This window comes from Numenius arquata, chromosome 4, assembly GCF_964106895.1.
Source record: "Numenius arquata chromosome 4, bNumArq3.hap1.1, whole genome shotgun sequence".
In the NCBI taxonomy this organism is placed as follows: domain Eukaryota; kingdom Metazoa; phylum Chordata; class Aves; order Charadriiformes; family Scolopacidae; genus Numenius; species Numenius arquata.
Window position 1 is genome coordinate 34,806,311 of NC_133579.1, and position 21,265 is coordinate 34,827,575.

Below are 21,265 nucleotides of genomic sequence, written 5' to 3' on the forward strand. Positions count from 1 at the left end.
CCAGCAGTGGTGCAAGCATAAATTATTGTGTGAAGCTGATCTTGACCTGCTAAAAGCGAGGATAAGCACAGCAAAGTCCACATCAAGAGAAATGCCCAAAACCTTACAATAAAAGGCTTCTTTGTTCCCTCAGTTGTTTTTCAAAGCGCCAGTCTTCCCTCAGGCTTGCCAAAGCCATGTGACATTGGGTAAATGAATCATCACATCCCAATACAAGTGAAGACTATGGAAAAATCTTAGACCTATACTGACACTGGATGTTTTGCCTCTGTCACTTGGAGCTGAGTGCAGACTCCACAGCTTCAGCCCCACCGCTGCTCTGCTGTTGGCTTTTCTATCTGTTTGACAACAAGGTCCTGCTTGGTGCCCCAGGAAAATAAAGAAAATCTATCAGCTGGTGCCTTCAGCCTGATGTGTGGCTACTCAGTGCAACCTTCAGAAGAAAAGAGTTAGTCACTTAAGGAAAAGTCACTAAAGAGAATTGTGTACTAAGGACATCTTGAAAGTGCTTGATGCTTCATACCGGAAAGAAGTGATTGAGTGCTTTAAGTTTCGCTGTAACAGCTTGTTGTAAAAGTCACACCAAGATAAAAGGAGTCAGAGCACTACAAGAGTTTTTTTTCACAATAACTTTCCTATTGGTTTTAACCAAAAGGATTGAAACAGGTAGTTAATTCTCCAAGTTGATGTCTGGGTTGCTGCTCAGTGTCCTCAACAGATCTTTTCTCTCACTTAGCCCTGGAAAGCCAACAGAATGTATTCAGGTGTTTTCCTGATGTACTACTCTATGCAGAAAAAAAGCCCTTTATTTTGTCAGAGTTGACATCCTAAGAAAAAAGGCACAGCTTGCTGTGACAATGTGCTTTTAGAAGTCACAGGAGTATTGTTCATTAACACTATTAGTTCAACAGAAAAGCATTGAATTTCAGGAAAGTACAAAGTGCTATAATTAAACTAAACAAAAATTTTAGCTGGTGTTAATAAATAAGAAATGAGAATGTACAACTCATTTATTAGGGGCTACTGAGTGTAACAAAGAACATGTGTTTAGTAAAATGATGTGACACGTTTGAAACGAGCCGAGGCTGTAAGAGCACTTGCTGCTATCAGTAAATTAATTAGATCCCCAGAGATCAGAACACATTTCAAGGCTCCTTTTTGTTTTCAGGTTTCAAGGTGTACGTGGTTTGTTGGAAGTTCTGTGTGCTTAAGAACGCGGTACATTCGAAGAAAGGAGGAAAAAAAAAAAAAGGAAAGGAAAAGCATTACAGATTTGCAGAGTGGGCTTGGCTATGGAGAGAGGCTGGAATTTCCAACCAACAGATCAGGATACTGCATTTGTGCCCATCTGGGAGCCGCTCAGGAATGTGTTTTTCTGGCCTGGCCTCCCAGAGGGTGCTGCTTGCTGCCCCTTCCCTGTAGCCGACTGCAACAGTAAGCTTTCTCAGTTTACATGCCCTTTTATTGGCACATCTGTTTACAAATGTAAAATGGAAACACTGGAATAAAACAAAGTGTGTGAAATGCACACAGATGGATAAGTGCATGCTTGATGGAATAAATTTAGGTGAATTGAAATAGCAGGGGTGTTGCAATTGCAGTTAAGAAGATAACCATGTCAAATGAAGGATTACCTCTCATTTGATGTTTCTTCCCTTGTGTGCAATTCTTCCCAGATGAAACCTGAACTAAGAAAATCTGGATTTCAAAGTGATTTCTCTACCTATTTGACTAGAGCTGAATCTTCATTAGTTTTTTGGCGTCTTTTTAAAAAATCCCTTTGTAGCACTGAGGAGATAAGGGCAAGAGAAGTAGATTTCAATTCTACGAGCTTCTTTGTGTCCTGCTTGAACTTCTGCCCAGCAATGCAAAACACCCTTTAAACACCATAAGCTTCAGCTACCTTCCAGCCACCCCTTCACTTCCTTTTTTAATTTCATGGCATGGCTTTCTCTGACCACTGTAGAAATTTAGTCTCTAACTGCAGTGAGTTTCTATCAGCATACATGGTAGACTGATGCTTGTTCTCACAAGAGTGACCAAACCCTCCCTCCACCCTCGACTAACAGAAACCTTCAAAGACTTGGCACACACTGCTGCAAAGATCGTTAAAAATACACATTAAAAACCCAGGCGTGGATTATTGTCCATCTAGAATCTATTCCATTTCTTAATAGTCAGTATAATGAAGAGATTTTTATACTATTCCTCTTGTACCAGGATTTCCTGTAGCCCAATTTTACATAATTCAGTAATCCCACAACACAATCATAAATCCCATGTTTAGGTTGATTTCCTCCATTGTTTGTGTGTTTTGTTTTACACACAGATACTTTGGATTTTTTTTTCTGCTGGACCAGACAGCTCTGAATTGTGTTTAGACAGGATTAAGATGCCCTTCCTTATGTATACCTACATACGATATCATACATTAAAAAGGTAAAAAAAAAAAAAATGTTGGCTATGGTAGAGTGAAAAAGCGGTCAAAAGGGGCAAGTATAGACCAGCATGCCATACTTCAAACTGACCACATCTTTCTCTGGAAGACAAATTAGACAGACAAGGCAGAGACTGGGACTTTAAAACATCCATATTGGTATTTCTAAGTGTTAATACTTATATTTCTCAATTTCTGATTTGGCCATTGTGAAAACAGACAGTATGTAAACTTTAGTCTGGCTGAATCTATATGTTGAAGAGACACATTTTCTTTCCAAAGTAAATCTCGTGAAATGTTAATCTCGAAAGGTTTACTTGGGGATCAGTTGTCAATCTTTCTTGAAAATCTACATTATGAGTCAAAACAGATCTTTGACAGCACACTACACTTATTAAAAAAAAAAACTGCATGTGCTCAGAATCTCATTTCCATATTTTATCTGTTAAAAACCAAAACGGAGGTAAAACTGAGAACATGACACATTTGAACTTTTACAGTGAGGCTATTTTTAAGTTAATGATTTCCTTATCAGAGACAAAAAAAAAAAAAAAAGAAAAAGAAAAATGATCTTTTAAACTAAAATTAATGAAATTTATTCCAGCCTTTTAGGTACCAAAGGAAAGGAACGTTGTTACTGAGCATAAGGGGGAGGGCAAGATGACCACTCAAATGGGGCCTCAACAAGAGGGAGGAACCTCCTGAAGTCTGAAGTGAAGGGAAAGCCACAGGAAGGACGTGAGGGTCCAGGTAACAGCAGGCTGAGGGGCTGCATCACAGGAGGGTCACCAACAGAGCAAGGGAAATCTCTGTTGTCCTCCACTCAGCACTCTGGTGCACTCTCTCCAGTTTTGGGGCAGCAAGTATTTGAGAAACTGCAGATGGTCCAGTGGCGAGCCACTGCCACGGGTAGAGGGCCAGAGCGTGCGCTGTGTAAGGAACGGCTGCGGCCATTGGGCTTGTTCAGCCTGGAGGAGGCTATGGAGGTGATTGGTTGCTGTCACCAACTACCTAAGAGGGATTATCAAGAAGACAGACGGAGGAAACAGTCACAAGTTGTGGCAAGAGAAAATCTGATTGAACATAAGGAAATTACTCCTCAAAATGACAGCAGTTAAGCCCGTGAACAGATGCCCAGATATCCAATCTCCTTTCATGGAGTAGATGGTCAGAGCTCTCCTGGAGAAGACCCTGAGCCACCTGAATGATCTAGCCCTGGCTGCAGTGCAGGGAGGGAGCCTGGACCTGACAACCTCCTAGAGATCCCTTCTAACCTAAATTGTTCTCCAGTTCACAATTTCACTCTGGATATTATTTTCCTGAAGTTACAGCATAATTGAAAATGCCTTTTAAAGCAATATTCCTTCCGACGCTTACTAGATGCTGGCATTTTGTTTTATTCAGGTATCTAGCAGTGCTTTGCCATCCAAGAGGCAAGAGACACACCACAGAAAACAGTGCAAGAGCAGGGGATATAACTGTTCATAAGTAATACAACTTTTTATGTTGGAAAGATAATCTCACATTTGTTCTTAGAATGTGAAGTAACCCCTTATTCTACAATTAATTTACAGTTTATTTTAAAAGTTAATAGTAAAATAGTATAAATAGATATTATTTACTATAAATATAGTATACATTAAATGTAAATAACATCTATAAGTATTAAAATGTTCTCCCTTACTCTGAGCATGAATTTTGATATAAGAAGAAACTTGTGGAATAAATGGCCAGATAATAGTAAGCAACATATGGAAATCAAGACCATTTGAAAATTGAAGTTTTATGAAAAAACATACATACTTAAGAGCCCACCTTTCTAATCACAATACAAAAAAAACCCAAACCACAAGTAAGTTTATGTTATCAGTTCCTTTGCCAGTGCTGCAGGTGGCTATTGTAGAAAAAAGATTTTTAAAAAGTTTAAAAAAGAAGTTACTCAGCTCTCAAAGGATTGCAAATAATGATTTCAGTTTCAATCACACGCAGTAAACTAAGCCATCATGTTGTTTAGAAGCTTTATAAAAAATGAAATTGAACATTATTTATCTGAGTTTAAAAAAAAAATAATCACTTGGAGACCTTAATAGACACCACATTATTACAAATATTTATATGCACTGCTTTCATGGAAGAAAGACTTGATTTAAGTGCTAGACTTATGAAAATGATTTTACAAGCACATCTGTTTTGATTCGTTGTGCATTCATACTGTGTTATTTTAAGTGTTTCAATATTATCAGTATACCATCTTCTGATTGTGTACTGATAGGACAATCTGTTTAGCTCTATCACATGAACAATCAGTATAACTGAAAAGTCCAGTGTGTACTATGAAATAAATGCAGTCTGGTTACCCCAGAGTATATCAATAGCAAACCATACGTGTTTGGGTTGGTGCCCTACAGGATTTACCCCATCAGCTTTAGGTGGCCCCAAGCTTTGTACTGCAACTTCCACCTCCATTTCTCAACCCGACTTCATTTCCAATTCAAAATTCTAGCAGAAATTCTAGCACACAAAAGTTTAACTTTACTGACCTCTTTTCACTCCCCTGCTACACGTTTTGCACCTTTATGTGTAATATGTTGCCTTTTCAACACAGCAGAGGAAGATTCTGGCCAGAGAGACATTTTGATGGGCAGAGTAGAAAGGGAGGTACTGACTGATTGGTGTCAGACAGGAGCTTTTCCCATGGCATATACAGCCTGTGTTTCAATTTTGCCGCTAAAGGGGAAAAAAAAATTATGCCAAATCCATGCAAAACCTGTTGTCTGCATCCTTGTTACCAGAGACCTACAGAAAACCACTGTATGGACAATATGGCTTAGTAAGCCTTCATGCAACTTCAGACTAGTGGTCCACAAGTGATTTTCTATACTCCTGAAAGGCCTGCCAATAAACTAACAACTACTTATAAGTTGTATGAGAAAAGGAAAAAAAAATATGGAAAAATATATTTCTGTGATGTTTCCTCAACTTGACTCCTTTTTGCATTTATATAAAGAAATAATGTACAGATTTGTATACAGTTGAACATTAGTTTTCTATATATGGCATGCTGTTTATGACAACCATCTCCTTAGACTTTATTTCCTTGTCTCAATCAGTCCACTTAAAATCAGCATTGAAAATTTTTGCAGAGGCAGTGGAATGATAAAGTTGTTTATATTTTTGCATTCAATTTACTATGCATTGTAACCACTTCTGGTTTAGATAGATAATGTTTTTGAGAAATCAAACAAAATGAAGATACAAATCTAAAACTCTCTGCAAAGCCAGAATTCTTCAGACTATGTGCGATCTTGTGTAATAAAAGCTTATGTAGCAACTTTGATCAGAGACAGCCATAAAAATTCAATGCCAAGCATGAAAACTAAAAATTTGTGACTTTTTCAAAAGGGAAAATACAATTTAAGTGCAACAAAAAATTAAAATCACTAACTTGTAACATGGAGTGCATCTCAGCTGTGTACAACTGAACTTCTTTAATTTTAAAAAGCACCAAGATTTGGTAGCTACACAGAATAATTTAGGCTTGAAGGGATATATAGAGGTGATCTAGTCTAACTGTCTGCTCAAAGCTGGCCCAGGGCTGTGTCTGATCAAGTTCAGACCTTCTCCACAGATGGAAACTCCACAGCCTCTGGAAACATTTTCCTTCATGCCAAGTCAGAATTGCCTGTGCTCCAACTCGTGCCCATTGCCCCTCATGCTATCACAGTGCACCTCTGAGAAGAAAGAACTTGCTTAGACATCAGCAAGTCCAACTCTAAAAATCAGGAAATGCTAACTGGTTGCTTCTATGGTCTGGCTCCTGCTTCTTTGTTATATCAGTCACCCTACAGTTTTGACTGAAACTATCAGGTGCCATGATTTTTTGTGCAGGACACCGACATCTTTCCAGGCCCAAAAGAAAAACCACAGCCTGTATGGAATAAAACTCTCTTTAGCAGGATCTTTCTGTTTTCAGGGAAAAATCTGCCTATTCTGTGGCACAAGCTGTTGTGGCTGACCTGTTGGCAGATCCTGAGATTTCTCATTAATGCTAGCTCATTTACCTCAAACCACTCAACACTTGGTGGCATGGTTGTCTATCCTTCCACCAATTCACTGTCTGTCCACAGGCTAGTTGTTTTATCCATAATTTAATTTCTCTATTCATAAAACAGGAGTACAGATACCATTTTGCTTCTCAAAAGCACTTGGAGCTGGAGGAGCTGACATTTGTAAGGTCTCAGATTGCATGACTTGGAAAAGAGGATGCGAAAACACATAATTGTACATTTACTGTAAGTATTAGACAGCATCTCAAGAATATGGCTTGAGATTATCTACTGAACATTAGGAGACAGTTCAGCTAACTCAATCAGTTACTATCATGAAGCAAAATCCTCTTAAAATGCCTCATGTAATCATATGGATCACTTCATCAACTTTTTTAACATCACAAACTCAAAGCAAGGGCTATCCAGGCCTAAGAAGTCTACTTGAACAAAAGTAAATGTACTTTTAGTTTGTGATTCAGTAGACATTACCCCACTATCGACAAAAGTCACAGTGGCCATTCTCATGCCTTAGAAAGGAAAATGAAGACAGAATATTTATTAAATTAAGGTCCTTGTGTGATTTGCTAGAATTAGGGCTGGTAATGGTTGTAATATGGTGCAAAATTAAATTAAATAATGATATGAACCTAGCAGTGTTTATACAAGTCTGATGAAAGGTACTTATGCTGCCAATAAAATTCTATCATGATATATAAAATTATGAGGTTGAAAAAACATGCTGAAATCCAACAGGAAAAGGAGTAAGAATAAGATGTAAAAAGCATTCTTAATAGATGCTCTACTAGAGTTTCCCAAACAGAAGATTTCAATCCCATCTTGTTTCTGCCAGGTACATAATTTCTTTGATTTTAGGAAAAAAAAATAAGCCAACTCTTAACTTCTACTTAAGCAAGTCTGTGACTTTCTACGTGACTTGTCAAAATTAACCTTGTGAAGGAAATCTACGTTAACAGAGATCAATGTAATCTAAGTCTAAACACACAGAGAATATCACTAAAGCCTATTATAATGGTCAAGACACTGGGGGGAAAAAAAAAAATTACATTTAGATTGGAAAACAGACAAAATTGAAAAAATAGTCTGATAGATTGTGACCAACCCCCATGGGAACATTTAAATATTTTCTAACTTCTGAGTATTTTCTATGTAAACATTTTTGTTTCCACATATTTTTTTTTAACGAGGACTAATTAAAGAAATCTTAGAGGCGAAAGAGCACTCTCGTCCTGTTGTTGAGAAGAGGGAGCATGGCTTCATTTTGTGCTAATAGAATGTAGGGAATAAATCTTCTACTCTCCTCAAATTTATCCTAACTCTATTCTAGATACTACATAGCTCCAGGAATGCCAACTCTACAAGTATACAATGAATAGGCAAGCTTTTACTAAAATCGAATGCTTCAGGATTTATGTTCCAAAGCCAAGAACACATCTCAGTGCATATAACAAACAAATCTATACCCATCTTGCCAGTCATAAATGAAACAGACCAAGGCAATATTGCAGAAAATTATTAGTATTATAAAAAACAGCTACAGCTCATTTGTCTCTCCACAAAGGAGCAAGTCTACTTTGGTACTATGACATTTTATGAAATGTGAAGTATCATGCTAGTATTCATGAGTACTATTACCATTTTGGTTTCCTTTGTACACTGTGATTTAATCTTGAATACATATCTTGTATATTAGTGCTAAGCCGCTTCACTGCCTGAGATGTCTGCATGCTGATATCCCATAATAAAATCTTGTGCAATTAAGACATATTTCAACATGAAATGGATTCCAGCTGGAAGACAGGAGAAGGGAGAGCAATGCTTCCCCTGATTAGTGATGTTCAGGCTCTGTTATTCTGAGATGCTCTTCCTTCCATGTAATATTTGCACATCTCTCGAACACCCTCATGTGCTGCCTCTGCAGCTGCGACCACAGTACCCACCACCAGCCCAGACTCTAGTTAAGCTTCTTTCCTACTGCCAGACACTGACAGGACAATGGCTGTGGGAAAACAAAGCCCCATCAATTAGGTGGGACTTCTTTTACTTTCTAACAAACCTTAATGCCTCACAGGGCTGTCTAAAGGAGCCCTTTCCTCCATGATGTCTCCGCCCCTTCTGACAGCCACCTGCAGAGAGCCTGGACAGCCAGGGTATACTCTAACCATCAAGCACCTAGAGTAGGGAAATTTGGGGCATCTGCTTATGCATTATGGATTGTCTATAAAATCCTCTTTTTTTTTCTTGATCGGTCATTTTGAGCTCTGACAACTGAATGGTAATTTTTCATCAGTTTTTCCCCTGGGTGCCCATAATCACGTGGCACAGTGAGTTTGGAAGAAGTGACTGGCTCAGGTCCCCATTTCAACTTCATGTTTAGATCCAAGCTTTGCACTGATGGAAAAAAACTACCTATAATAAATAGTTTAGGAACAAGCAGAACATAGAATTATCAGTATTTATTTTGCATTCCTGTTTGGTTTTGGTTTTTTTTGTTGCCAAGACTAAACAAATCAAGGCCCTTGATAAAGATTCTCCAATATACCTTTTGGTTTTTTCTCCCTTTACCTTGCAACTGCAGATGGTTTGTTCTTTACAGACACATATCAAATACATTATTATTGGACAGCATTAAAGCTTCAGTTAGTAGAAACAAACATGATCATGTACGTTTTCTTTTTTTGTAACATTTTTTCCCTTTTTGTTCACTGATATTGTTAAAGGAAAACTGATTACTTACCCAACATTTTCTGCATCTTCATCACACTCAGCCCTATATTTGCAAACTCCACATTTTGAGTGTTTTCTCTGAACTTCTGTCCCAGATCCTTCATACTCTACAAAAAATAAGGTATTGTTAACAGAAAGCATGACTTATTAAGCTCTGATTTTGCTTACCTAAATCCATTTGCCTTCAGGTATGTTGTCAACACGAAGTTATCATATATTGAAGCTATTGATCTTAATAGCGTTCCCTTTTTCAAAATCAGGTAATTGGAGGTTGGTAGAACTGTACCAGTGACAAGAAAGCATCCCTGAAAACACTAATGCTTCATTGATTGACTCTTCCTTTATTCTTATTTTGGTCATTTGTACTTATTCTCACCTCACCAGACCCACAGCTAACATGGACATGTGTCCCAGTCACATTTAATCTTGATTGGCACCGATAATGTGTAAACCCCATGCCTTTTAATGTCCTTGAATATTAGGTAGGGGGGATTTGAATGTTATTTTCTTTGACAGTCTTTAATTACAGATATCCTTATGCAAGGTTACTGCCTGTATTTTTTCCCCTTTATCTTTCCGATGACGGGATTAGACTGTGCTCATATCTCATATATGCTGCTGTGATATATTTTCCAGACTACTATTATTAGTTGTACAAGACTAAAAGAAAAAAGTCATCTTAACAAGAAACTGGTAGAAATGCTACTTTCCTAAAAAAAGAAAAATTAGTATTGCAAATATTCTGATCCTAAAAACACCTGTACCAATCTTACTGTTGACATGGACATCAAAACTCTTCACTGAGTAAAAGAGAAATATAACTATACTCTTATTATTTCACTACCATTAGTCACTCCTATTTTTTATTTTAACAAAGCCATAATGGAGAGAGAGACATTTGAAAAGCAGGAAAACAACCACAGAAATCTGCAGAGGGAGTCAAGAACCACTTAAGTATGACAGTATAATGGTGATGTAAGGCTGACTACACAAGGCTGTTGGATGGACATAGATCAGTGATTCTCTTTCTCATAGCAGCTTTATGTGCTGTAGCAACAGCTAATCAAACACCACCAATTAAAAAGCTGCATTTATATTCTTTAAATGTAAATAGGAAAAAGAAATCCACAAGAGTCCTTCCTAGTTTTCCTGAATCTTGGCTGAAGGGAATCTCTCCCTCCTACCTCTGGGGCTGGGCTTACATGGAGAATAGTGCTGGTGAGCCTCTCAAATTAACTTCTGCCTAAAACATGCTGTGCATTTTTCAAAGATTAAAACATATAAAACTTTATTACAAAATTCCCACTGTAGAAATTGTCACCACTCTTATTAAGTTGCAGTAGAGATCATTTGCTTTTATCTTTACAAATGTACATCTTATTTGATTTTTCCTTCTTTCTAGATACCATATTCCTGTGTCTGTATTTGGCGTCCTAAAGTGTCCTTTAGTGTCAGATTTCACTTTTCCATGCCCCCCTACAGTTTGAATAAGTTAAACAAACGGCACTTTCATTCATCGTATTTCCACTTCTTTTGCTGTTTTTATGACCCTCGATGCCTTTCCCCAGCATGTTAACATCATCTGGAGCTATAGATACAAGAGCTGGACACGCTGCTCCAGAAGTTGCCATCAAAGCCAAGTACTGTCTATGATATTCTTCAGTTAAAACATCCAACAAGCATATTAATTTTTGACCATTTTTCTGTACTGACTATTATTATCCACATTCACTTTATTATCCACCTTATTCCCCAATGAGTCCTTTTCAGGGTCATCAGTCTGTAGGAAAGGCTGACATCCATTGAAAATCGCCTAGATCCTGGGCTCGGTACATATAACTCTGCCCTCAGGCATTAAAATCCCACCTATTTGTGCATCCTGTTAGTGCAGTGACCTGTCCTCTGTCTTCCAGGCCTGATCAGTACTGATTGATTTGCTCCCAGGTCACCACTGGAAGGGGTCCCGAGGCCAAGAACAGTCCCTAGGAACACAATCATTTTGTAACGATTCCTTAACATTTAACGATCCATTGATTGGCAATACTCTCGCACAGTAGATGTGCACCGTGTGGATGCTGTGCCCTCTAGTTACTTAGACTTGTATGAGAGAGTGCCTTTGTCTGAGAAAGGTTATGGTCTTGAGGTGGTATGCTTACGTAAAATATTCTCTTCTACAAATGCCTTTCTTGGAAAGATAAAGTTTTAAAAAAAAAGTAAATTTCTCAATAAAGTTTTCCATGAACCCATGATGACTGGAATTAAATATTTTCCCCTCCCTTAATTCTGTACTCAATTGAATCTTCCACCTCCTATTCCACTGCTTTGCTTCTGATGGATGCCAGAATGAGAAGCTGTAGCCCACCCAATTATCATATGTATCTTTTCTCAAGATATTTGTACATTATTTCTCATTGTTCTACTGTAAAAAAAGAGAGACAAAAAAAGTCATTGTCAGCCCAGAGGATTCTTTACCATCCATTTTTAAAGCTTCCAGGTGCAAACCAGCCAGACCTGATGGTTACAAAACACCCGTCTTCAACATTTGGTGCTTAATATCTTTCTGCAGTACTGCTAGCATGGAAAATATTTCATCATATCCTATATATACTCTCTGACTTGACTACAAACACAACCAGAATTCTTTACAAAGCACTTTTGCTGCACTATTAGCATTTCAATTTTGTAATGGAGCTAAAGAAGCAACACATACACACACGCATACCCTTCCTCACCAGCTTTAGTTCACCTCCTTGTGGATGCCCCAGCACCTTTTCATTTTCATAAACAGTAGTCAACAACTACTTGTTCATTGCTTTTATATGCTATTCAGTGTAAACTTCTCACTCTCTCTCTTTCCCCCTGCCCACCAAATTGCTTTCTCTAAGTTTTAAAAATTACGTTTGTTTTAGAAAAAGTATAGCCTTTTTTCCTTGATAGAATTTGCTGGACCTCATGTTTATAGAATTATTTATCCATACTTTATTTGTTTGCATATAATAAATATGTGCAAGTCAAGAACACCTGCACCTCAGGTACCAATAATTTACACCTGTCAGGATGAGGTGTAATACAGATGAATGTGTATTGATGCAACATTTCCAAGTTTGGTGATAGTCATCTATAATTCTTAGAAGCTTCTTTCATTATTAGCTGCATGATGTTTTATACTAGCAGCATGAGACACTGCATAAAATTTAGACACAAGTCCTTGAAGAAAATGCAGCTTTTCCTACCAACACAGAATAGGTAAATACTGTTTTTCAGCCTGAATTGAAAGCATACATTTTCAGTATCCCACTTACATGCTGTTAAAATAAGTTAACCCAATAATATTTGAGAACATAAGTTTCTCTGGTGCAAATGTCTCCAAATAGGCAATGCATCCCTTGACAGATTGTCCCTCCCTCTCTTTCCCCCCCACGTTTGATTGTTCCTATATAGCTTATAGCCATTAATTTTAATATTCCAATCAATCAGATCTTCCCAGCAGGTTTCAGTAATATCAATTAGGACAAAATATGCTCCTAAATGAGCAATTCAACTCCTCTTGTTTATTATGCAGGCTTCTAATGTTGATGTATAGATGATTACAGAATTTCTTCTCCTCACTTTCATTGGTATCTTGATTAATTCTGTTCTTTGACATCTTAATTTCACTTTGAGTGAAAGCTCATTTTCCCTCTCTTTTCAGCTCCCTTTCGTGTTTCAGGGCAGCACCTCACTAATGCTCTGTCCTTTAAAAGAAATGAGGCACGAGGATGGGATCTGTGACTCCCAGTTGTCTCTGTGAGCTGCAGTGCTCCCTAACACTTCTCCTTGAGTCATTATTCCTCTGCAGAAGATGGCCAGCTCTATCTTAGGAGCTGCAGGGTAAGAGCCTGCAAATGGACAAGTAGCTCTAGAGGAATTGGTCAGCAGTAAATTGCTTCCCTCAGCAACTCATTTGTTTGTTCCTACAGCGGTAGTATGGCTGGGTTTCTGCTGTGGGCTTTCAATCAGGCTTGAAGCAAAAGCATTAGTCTATGTCAAGGTGAAGCCTGTTCTGCTCCAAGGCATGGCCTGGAAAGGGAGGTCCGCTGTATGTGTGCATATATATATATATATATATACACACACACATATTATATATATATATTTATCACTATTCACACTGAAGTGGGGGGAGCTTGTGGAGGGCTGCAACCACTCAGTAGCCATGTATAAGTGGAATAAAGATTTCCCTGTTTGGGAAAGACCCTCTGAAAGCCAATTCCTATCCATTTTGGGAGTATAGTGATTTTTACTGATGGGAGCAAGTAATCTCAAAAAGATTTTCAGAAAATAGGAAGAGCCACAGCAAATTCACTTCTGCATCCAAAAGTACAGAAAAACCCACCTCATGATTAGACTGTGATTCCCTCAGTACAGCTAGTACTGGAAATTCCTCTCAAAATACCACAGTCCACAGCATCACACATTACGGGCTGCAGTTCACCGAACAGTTTAGTGACTTATCCTCTCTTCCATTAATTTTTAGGGCAACTTTAATGACAGTTAAAATGGAGATTGTCCCTGTAATTTAAAACAAAGCCGCAAACTTACTCTTTTGCCTGCAAGTATATATTTAAAACAAGAGCAACAACTGCTTTTAGCAATCCCAAATTCTTGGCAAGCAGTGTCTTGAATTATTTGACCACGCTGCTGGATCTTACACAAAAGCATTGTTTACCAACGTGGAAGATACCCAGCTGGCTTAGAAGCAAAGCCTGGCCTGGTATAGCCAGAGATCTATACCTGGCTGAAAGATACTTTCGGTGTGCAGTATAGACCACACGCTGCAGCTGTAAACGTGCTCCAGTAAAGACACCAGCCTTTGAACTTTGATTTTGCAAGAAAGGGCGTTACAGGTTTAACACAAGGCTGCCTGGTCTATTTATGACTGAGGTGCCTGGAGGAGGGGAGTTTGATGTTTCATACCCTAATCACAACCCAGCCAAGGTGACATGTTTGCCCAGTAGTTACGATGATGATACTGTGTGCATTTTTAAGCAAACGACTCGAGGACGTGCACTGTTAAGACTCCCTACCACCACTACCCTTGTTATGTGTTAGGTATTTTACACAGCTGTAACTTCTATTTTGCTTCTATGCATATGACACCAGGGATAATGGTGGGGAAAGCTGGCACACTGCAAGAGCTGGGTCAGCTTCTACACTGCAGGACCCTCTGGTTGGAGAACTTGAATACTCGTTCACTCCACTGTCTTGCTTCAAATGCAACTCACTCCTTTTTCTCCAAAAGAAGACACAACAACTTCAGAGTAACCACCAGGGAAATCATGTACGAGTAGATGATAGTGGAAAACAGCAAGGACAAGACAGTCACCAGACACCGAGGGCGGTGTCCCACAAATTCATGGACATGCTGAACGCCATTCGCAGGGAATGCAGGCCCTATTCAGGCTGAATAAGATGAACCTGCCCTCATTTCCTGTCTGTTATCTGGTGCAAGAGGACTCTCACCTTCCATGCCCCTGGCTCCAGCATCCTTCCAAGCATGCTCCAGCCCCCCCGAAACTCCTGCTTAGAATAAGTTTTCACCGACAGAAGGCCTGAACGTTCCAGCCCTTTGCCTCTGCCTTCCTGAACCTTTGGTGAAAGCACAGTAATTCTTGCAAGTATTAGTTCGGTGTTAATTTTACCTACAGGGAGTAGGATCTCAACAGAAATAAATAGGGCTATTTGAAGCTAAAGTGATACTTGGTAACAAGGCACATGATGGAATCGGCACTTAAATCTTTCTAGGTTGCACACCATTATAGAAATATGCTAAAAGACATTATGTTACCTCCTATCCAGAGTGTTAATCACCATCAAGTTTCTGCAGTCATATTAAAATACATTAAAACAAATCAGTAGCATTATTACAAATTAAAATAAAAAATATTCAAGGTTCTAAACTGTGTCTGTTTACACCACCCTGACTGTGTGACAATTACTGGATAAGTGTTGTCCCCAGTGAGGGGAAGGAACAGATGGCAGCCTGCTAAAAAGCACATACTGTATATCAATTTATTAATTACTAAATGCAATCTGCTAGACGTTCATCACAAGATTCTTTAGCTATTAAATTTCAGAGGGATTAGAAATTCAAAACAAATTATTTTAATAATAATTAACTTAGCTATATGTATTGCAAGCATGTTATTTCCTTAGCTTAAAAGCCTGAAATGATTGGGTGCCATCTGTCTAACTACCATTACATCTTTTTTAATATCAAAAGTGCATTTTGCTTAGGTACACAGAGAAACGCTGAACAAAAAGAATAAAAAATTAATGTTATGGGCATAGTAGGAGACTTAGAAGCCTTACCCATGTCGGTTGATTACTAAACTACAGAACCTGCCTCTTCTAGGATACTGATTTGTCTCTGAGAAACTGGTTTAATAAGTCATTGCCAATTGTTAACTCTTTGATGGCGTACATAACATGTTGACGGTTTTCAGAACATCCTTGCAAAGGCCTAACTGTATCACAAAGTGAACATCACAGCTGCCGTTTGCTGGCAGTATAGAGAAAGTAAGAACTATCTGGAGTGAGAGGAAAAAGGCTTTTACTTGGAGGGACATGGGAAGAACAGCTCAGAAGTGCTTGTTTAACAAAGGTGGGACCTGGGAGCTCAGGAGAAATAAGGTTCTCCTTCAAAAGTTATTGTACTATGTCTGGATGCCAGATGGAAAGTACTACCAAAAACCCCCTAATGAATAAGGACTACTGCCAGAAGAACAAATTATCTTTGTCATCAATACCTTTGACAGAAAAGAAGGAACCGTCTTCTTCAAGGAGCTTTCATTTAAGAATTACAGTTCCCATCTGCAGTGGGCCAAAATATCTTCTAATAATGTAGGGTATAATTGTAAATCTGAGCAGATTTTAGACCAATGGCTCTGATTGCCCTTTCAGTTGTCTCACTACTAGTTGGGCAATGTCATGCTAGGATCTGTTTTAGAATATTAACAAGAATATGGCTTTACACAAGATTGAGGTCTTCTGAACATTGAATTTACGTCAGCTAAATGATAGGGCTTCTATCTTGCTAGGAGACCCGAGTGCCAGCTCTTTGTATAGCAAGAGGGCAAGAAGATTACTAAGATGACTGCTTATTTTTAGACATTCTTGGCTAGTATTAAGTTGTAAACTCGAGAAAAAAACCCCTATTTGCACATAGAAAGCACATTGAAGAAAAAGTTATAAAAGCTCATCCTTAGTCACATTCATATAAACCTACAAAAGTCAACCTTTCCAAGGCTACTTTGTTGGGATGACACAGTTCTTTTTACAGGAAGAACAGGGCAGGTTCCACCACATACAAAAATTTTAAATTCTTGTCAGAAAAAAAAAAATTTCATGCAAGCTAGCGATTTACCTCCTTTATGTACACATGACAGTCTGAGGATCCTTTCTCGTGCCCTGATCTACCAGTTGTCAAAGTACATCCAGCAGGTCAATTAGTGTTGCAATTTACAACTGGCAGAGATGAACATGAATCTGAGCCTATGACTTCTCGTTCACCAGTTCTTGTTCAAACTCTAACAAATCACCATTTAAACAACAAATGGTTTTATGACTGTGTTCTTCAGAACAGAGAAATTGCAGAATGATTCATATGAGATTACAGAGAAAAGCCTATGTCTTAAATGCAAATCTAAAGGATCCCACTGTCTTCAGCTGTGACCTCAGGTAAGTAACTTTTTTAGGTCTGAGTCCGTACTCTCTGACATTGCTTTCTGTAGGGGTGAAACATAATGGTAGAGTAATGAGGTTGTTGAAATTTCTCTAATTTCTGAATTAACAATCCATGCTCTTCTTAGGAGTGGCTTCAGGATACCCATTGCCACAAGTGATCAACAGCTTGGTTTCACAAGTGTAATTTTTATTATGCTAATTGAAGGTTCAGACTTCTGAAATGAGCAAAACAAGTAATTTTATTACAACTCTTTATTAATACTGTGCTGTCAGAGCACAGAAAATGGAAATTGCTTATCCAGAATGTCAGAGGGCAACTAGACAATTGTGTCACCCATAAAAATTATACTCCTTCATCTCATTCAGGCGTACTGAAAAAATTCTCCTATTCTTAATTCTTTTCCTAAAATCCAGTATCTTTGTAACAGTAAACATTATATGGGAGAGAATCTGGATGAGTAGTCCCACAGTCTTTAGAATTTTTGTGGCACATGACAACTTCTAAGGCAAGGCATTGTCTAAAACAGTTTTTGAGGAAGAGGATTTTTGTGGGTTTTTAAATTGGTCCTAAATCTACTCTGTTTTTTCTTTACATAAAAATGAATGCATTTAACATCATACAGTTTGGGAGTAGGAGGGAGAATCTGCATCAAGTCAAGTTTCAGAATCATTAATGAGCTGGTTCTGCGTCTGGAAAATGAAAGAGAACAGTGTGAACCACTAGCACAAACCTCAGCTGCACGTGAGGCAAGCAGCTAATTTCAGCAATGGAGTCTGTCACAGGCAGAGCTATAGCAACTGAAAAGCACAACTCAGACACTTTTCCCAGGATTTTTCTCCACTGTTAAAAATCTACCAGCAAACAGTACATCTCCTGCACAGCAATCGCAATGCTTGCTGAACAGATACAAGCAGCTGCACTCATCCATTCCGTGTGTGCAAGCATCACTGGTGCATACACAATCACACTAATTGTGTGTTTAAGAAACATAGCAAACACTGGTTCTGTGATTAACATCTGGAAATGCAAATCCTAGGAAGCTAGCATGCTTGCTCACTTGCTGGCTCTCTCTCACTTATCCTTGTGTTTTTCCACATCCACCGCTGCTTCCTTGTACTTAGAGCAGTAGCTTGCAGCAGTACCTAACCCACAGGGAACAGAAGCTCCTCATGCAACTCGGTTCCCATTTGTGCGTCATTGGCCAAAAGCACAATACTAAATGATCACAGTGATTATTCTGTCTCAGCATGTCCTGGCTTACTCCAGGAAGAAAATGGGGAAGAATGGTGCAGGAAGGAGCTGTGCTGTGCTCCAGTCAGTCCTGTAGCTGGAATAACCAGGGAGGCAGGACTGTGGTGTGTGCACCAGGGAGCACCCTGACCCTGCAGGTCACCCTCTGCCGGGGTTCCTGCCCTTTCCCTTTGTCTGGATCCTGAGCGACACGCCTCCATTGTCAATAGGTTCAGCATTCCTTTAGAAGTTTAGTTTTAATTCTAAATTCCCTTAATTTGTAATACATCTTTGATGTTTTTAACGTCTGCTTGTAACACTTTTACAGTTACTTGAATAATGGAACAAAATCAGTTCCAGACACAAAAATATTGTGAGTACAAAAATACTGCTCTGCCAGATCAGAGTTCAATAATCAAACCAACATTGGATTCCCTCCCTTGAAGGATTGCTTTCAGATGCAGAAAATGACTCAACATGCTGAAGACTAGCCAACTGTTCTGCAGAAGCACTACCCAACTTTAGTGACAAAGGTGGACGGGGACAGTACTAATTCAGTGTCACAAATAGTCTAGATGTATCCAAAAAAAGAAAAAGTGCCAAGCAGGATTTTAAATTTCTGGTTGTTTAAAATATTTTTGTTATCTAAAATTAACAACTAAACCCAATTGTTTTCATTTTGAAGAGAAGCAGGAACACTTCAGTTAGCTCAAAGGCACTTGGAAGAAAGCCAAATAAATGATGGGCTGATGTCACAAAACTGCTGGAGGAGGTAGTGGGTACGTTGTCCCTTCTTTATTCAATACTCGGGCAGAGCAGATATTCAGCAGGGTCCAAGGGGCCCAGAATCAATTCTTTCTGCCTGAAGTGAACTGAACCTACGTATTCCACCTCCCAAGACAATGCACTAACCACTGCTACAAGGTAACATGGAGGGACCACCAAATCTCCTCAGCTGACACCATTATATTTTGCATAAATAATTAAAATTCACTGGCACGCTGAGTCCCAGCCAACAAAGCCTTTCTATAGCATGCATACTCCCAACCTCCAGGCTGTAGCCTTCCTCCTACTCCCTTTGTCCCAGGCTCAATGAATATTTCAAGTGAGAATGAAAACAACAGCAGCGACCAAGAGAAACCCATTCTGGACCTCTCCTACCAAGAGATGATGGATCTGGTTCAGTCTCCTGCCCCAAGTCAAGCAACGAGTATATTTGAACTTGGATCTTTCACCTCTTCAATGAGTAGCCTAACGCAAAAAAAAGCAGCATGTTCTGTTGTACTTTTTTCCAAAGTGCTCCTAAAATTACCCAAAGAATCCCCACATCTGTCAGTTGGCTGCCAGTCTCTTCCAGACCAACACAGTAATATTTACAAGGGACTTTAGCAGGGATTTTTGTATCCAATTGGGAAATACTGAAAAAAACATAACCCCAACAGCATTCAAACATTTCTAAAACTGTTCCAAAAATAAAAGTCAGACATGGACTCAACTTCTATCATCTGTCTCCTATAAGAAGTGCATAGCAGTACTGAGGCAAGCAACTCTCGGCTTGCAGGGAGCAGCAGTAGTGGAATAACAGGTTGTGTATGGAAGGGGGAAGGAGAAGCAAACAGAGCTTCTGGGGAAGAGGGTGAGGCAATCTCAGGAAGAAGAGCTTCAGAAAAAAGTCATCAGCAAAGGCAACGAGGGGCAGTGTTTGGACAGAAAATTGTTCCTTCAGACACTGCTCCCAAAGGAAACAAAGGTGAGAACAGCCATGTCCTAGCAGCAGCCCAGGAATTTACTGATAGATTATTATTAAAGGAGAGAAGAATGCCTCCTTTCACTCCATATAGGAAAAAAGAGGGAGCTAGTGCCTGATTTTTGAAAAGTTATCTGTTGTGTTTAGCAACACAGTGATGCCATTGATTGTCTTACACAATTTTCATGTAGCTATACAAGATTTCCAATATTTCAAAACTCAGTATGAACTGAAACACTTCCTTAATACAAGTAAAGCCTAACAGAAAAATGGCTTTTCCATTTCTGCATATATATATATACTTCACATTTTTCGTCCTATAGGTATTCTTGCTAATAGTATCAAAGATAGAATTAAGATAAAATTACATATTTTTTTTCAGTCCCTGGAAGAAGGTTAAGATGTTCAAAGACAGGAACACTACTGTGCTACATCCCCTCTTTGAATATACAGCTTTCACCAGAAACACATAAAATAATTGGTAAAAATAGATCTCATACTGTAATCATTATATATTTAAGTCAACATGTTTGACCAAGAATAAAGTAATAACTAGACATTGTAGACACTAAGGAAATGAATGCAAGAAAAAGAAGGTAAGAAATTGGTTGTGAACAGCCATTTCCAGGAGTGAAATGCAGGTGAAATAGGGATCTAAATATTACTCTATATTGCTGGCAAAAAATGAAAAATGACACAGGTCAAAGAAGAACACGTGCACACTACAACCTATTCCTATACAAATATTGTTCTGAGATGGTCAGATAACACTACAAAGGTAAAGCTTATTTTCAAGTTGTCATAATTTTTCCTTAATTCATGTGGTATACAGCGACCACGTACATAGAACTGACACACATATAGTAAAAAAGAAAGACCAAAAGCAAGTGTAACAGGGATTTGGTACTCACCTCCTTCTCCTGACCCAGAGCCATTGTCTGGAAAAGAAACACAGGGGGAGAAAAAAAAAGAAACCAAATGAAAACATTGCTCCAGGAGTAACTTTACACAGGTGTTACGTTTCATGAGCCAGGTGTTAAAACAAACATCCCACATAAAGCCTGACATCCTTTAATACAGTTTGTGCATGCTTACTGTGCCCTACTCTCTCTCTTCCCGGTCAAGATACTTTTACTCAAGGAACAGCATCATTCAGTACTAAAAAACTAAATGGCTTTCTTAGCTTTTTTTCAACTGTTAAGAGATTCAAATCTGTTAAACCCAAACTAGATGAAGAGCAGAGAGACTGATTTTTGGAATATTTATGTTTTTACCCTCTGACTGTGGGGGTGGTACATGAAGGAGTAATATATAAATCACCTGACTGCAGA

The 21,265-nt window shown here is 38.7% G+C and overlaps 1 protein-coding gene across 1 annotated transcript in view; it reads right to left on the minus strand.

Moving 5' to 3' along the window:
- Nucleotides 1-21,265, minus strand: part of TMEFF1 (transmembrane protein with EGF like and two follistatin like domains 1) — a 123,399-nt gene that overhangs the window by 17,286 nt on the left and 84,848 nt on the right. Inside the window, exons 4-5 of the mRNA XM_074146584.1 lie at nucleotides 20,846-20,872; nucleotides 9,242-9,338 (exon numbers count right to left, since the gene is read on the minus strand). Coding sequence (XP_074002685.1) covers nucleotides 9,242-9,338; nucleotides 20,846-20,872 — 124 coding nt within the window. The remainder of the gene's footprint in view (nucleotides 1-9,241; nucleotides 9,339-20,845; nucleotides 20,873-21,265) is intronic.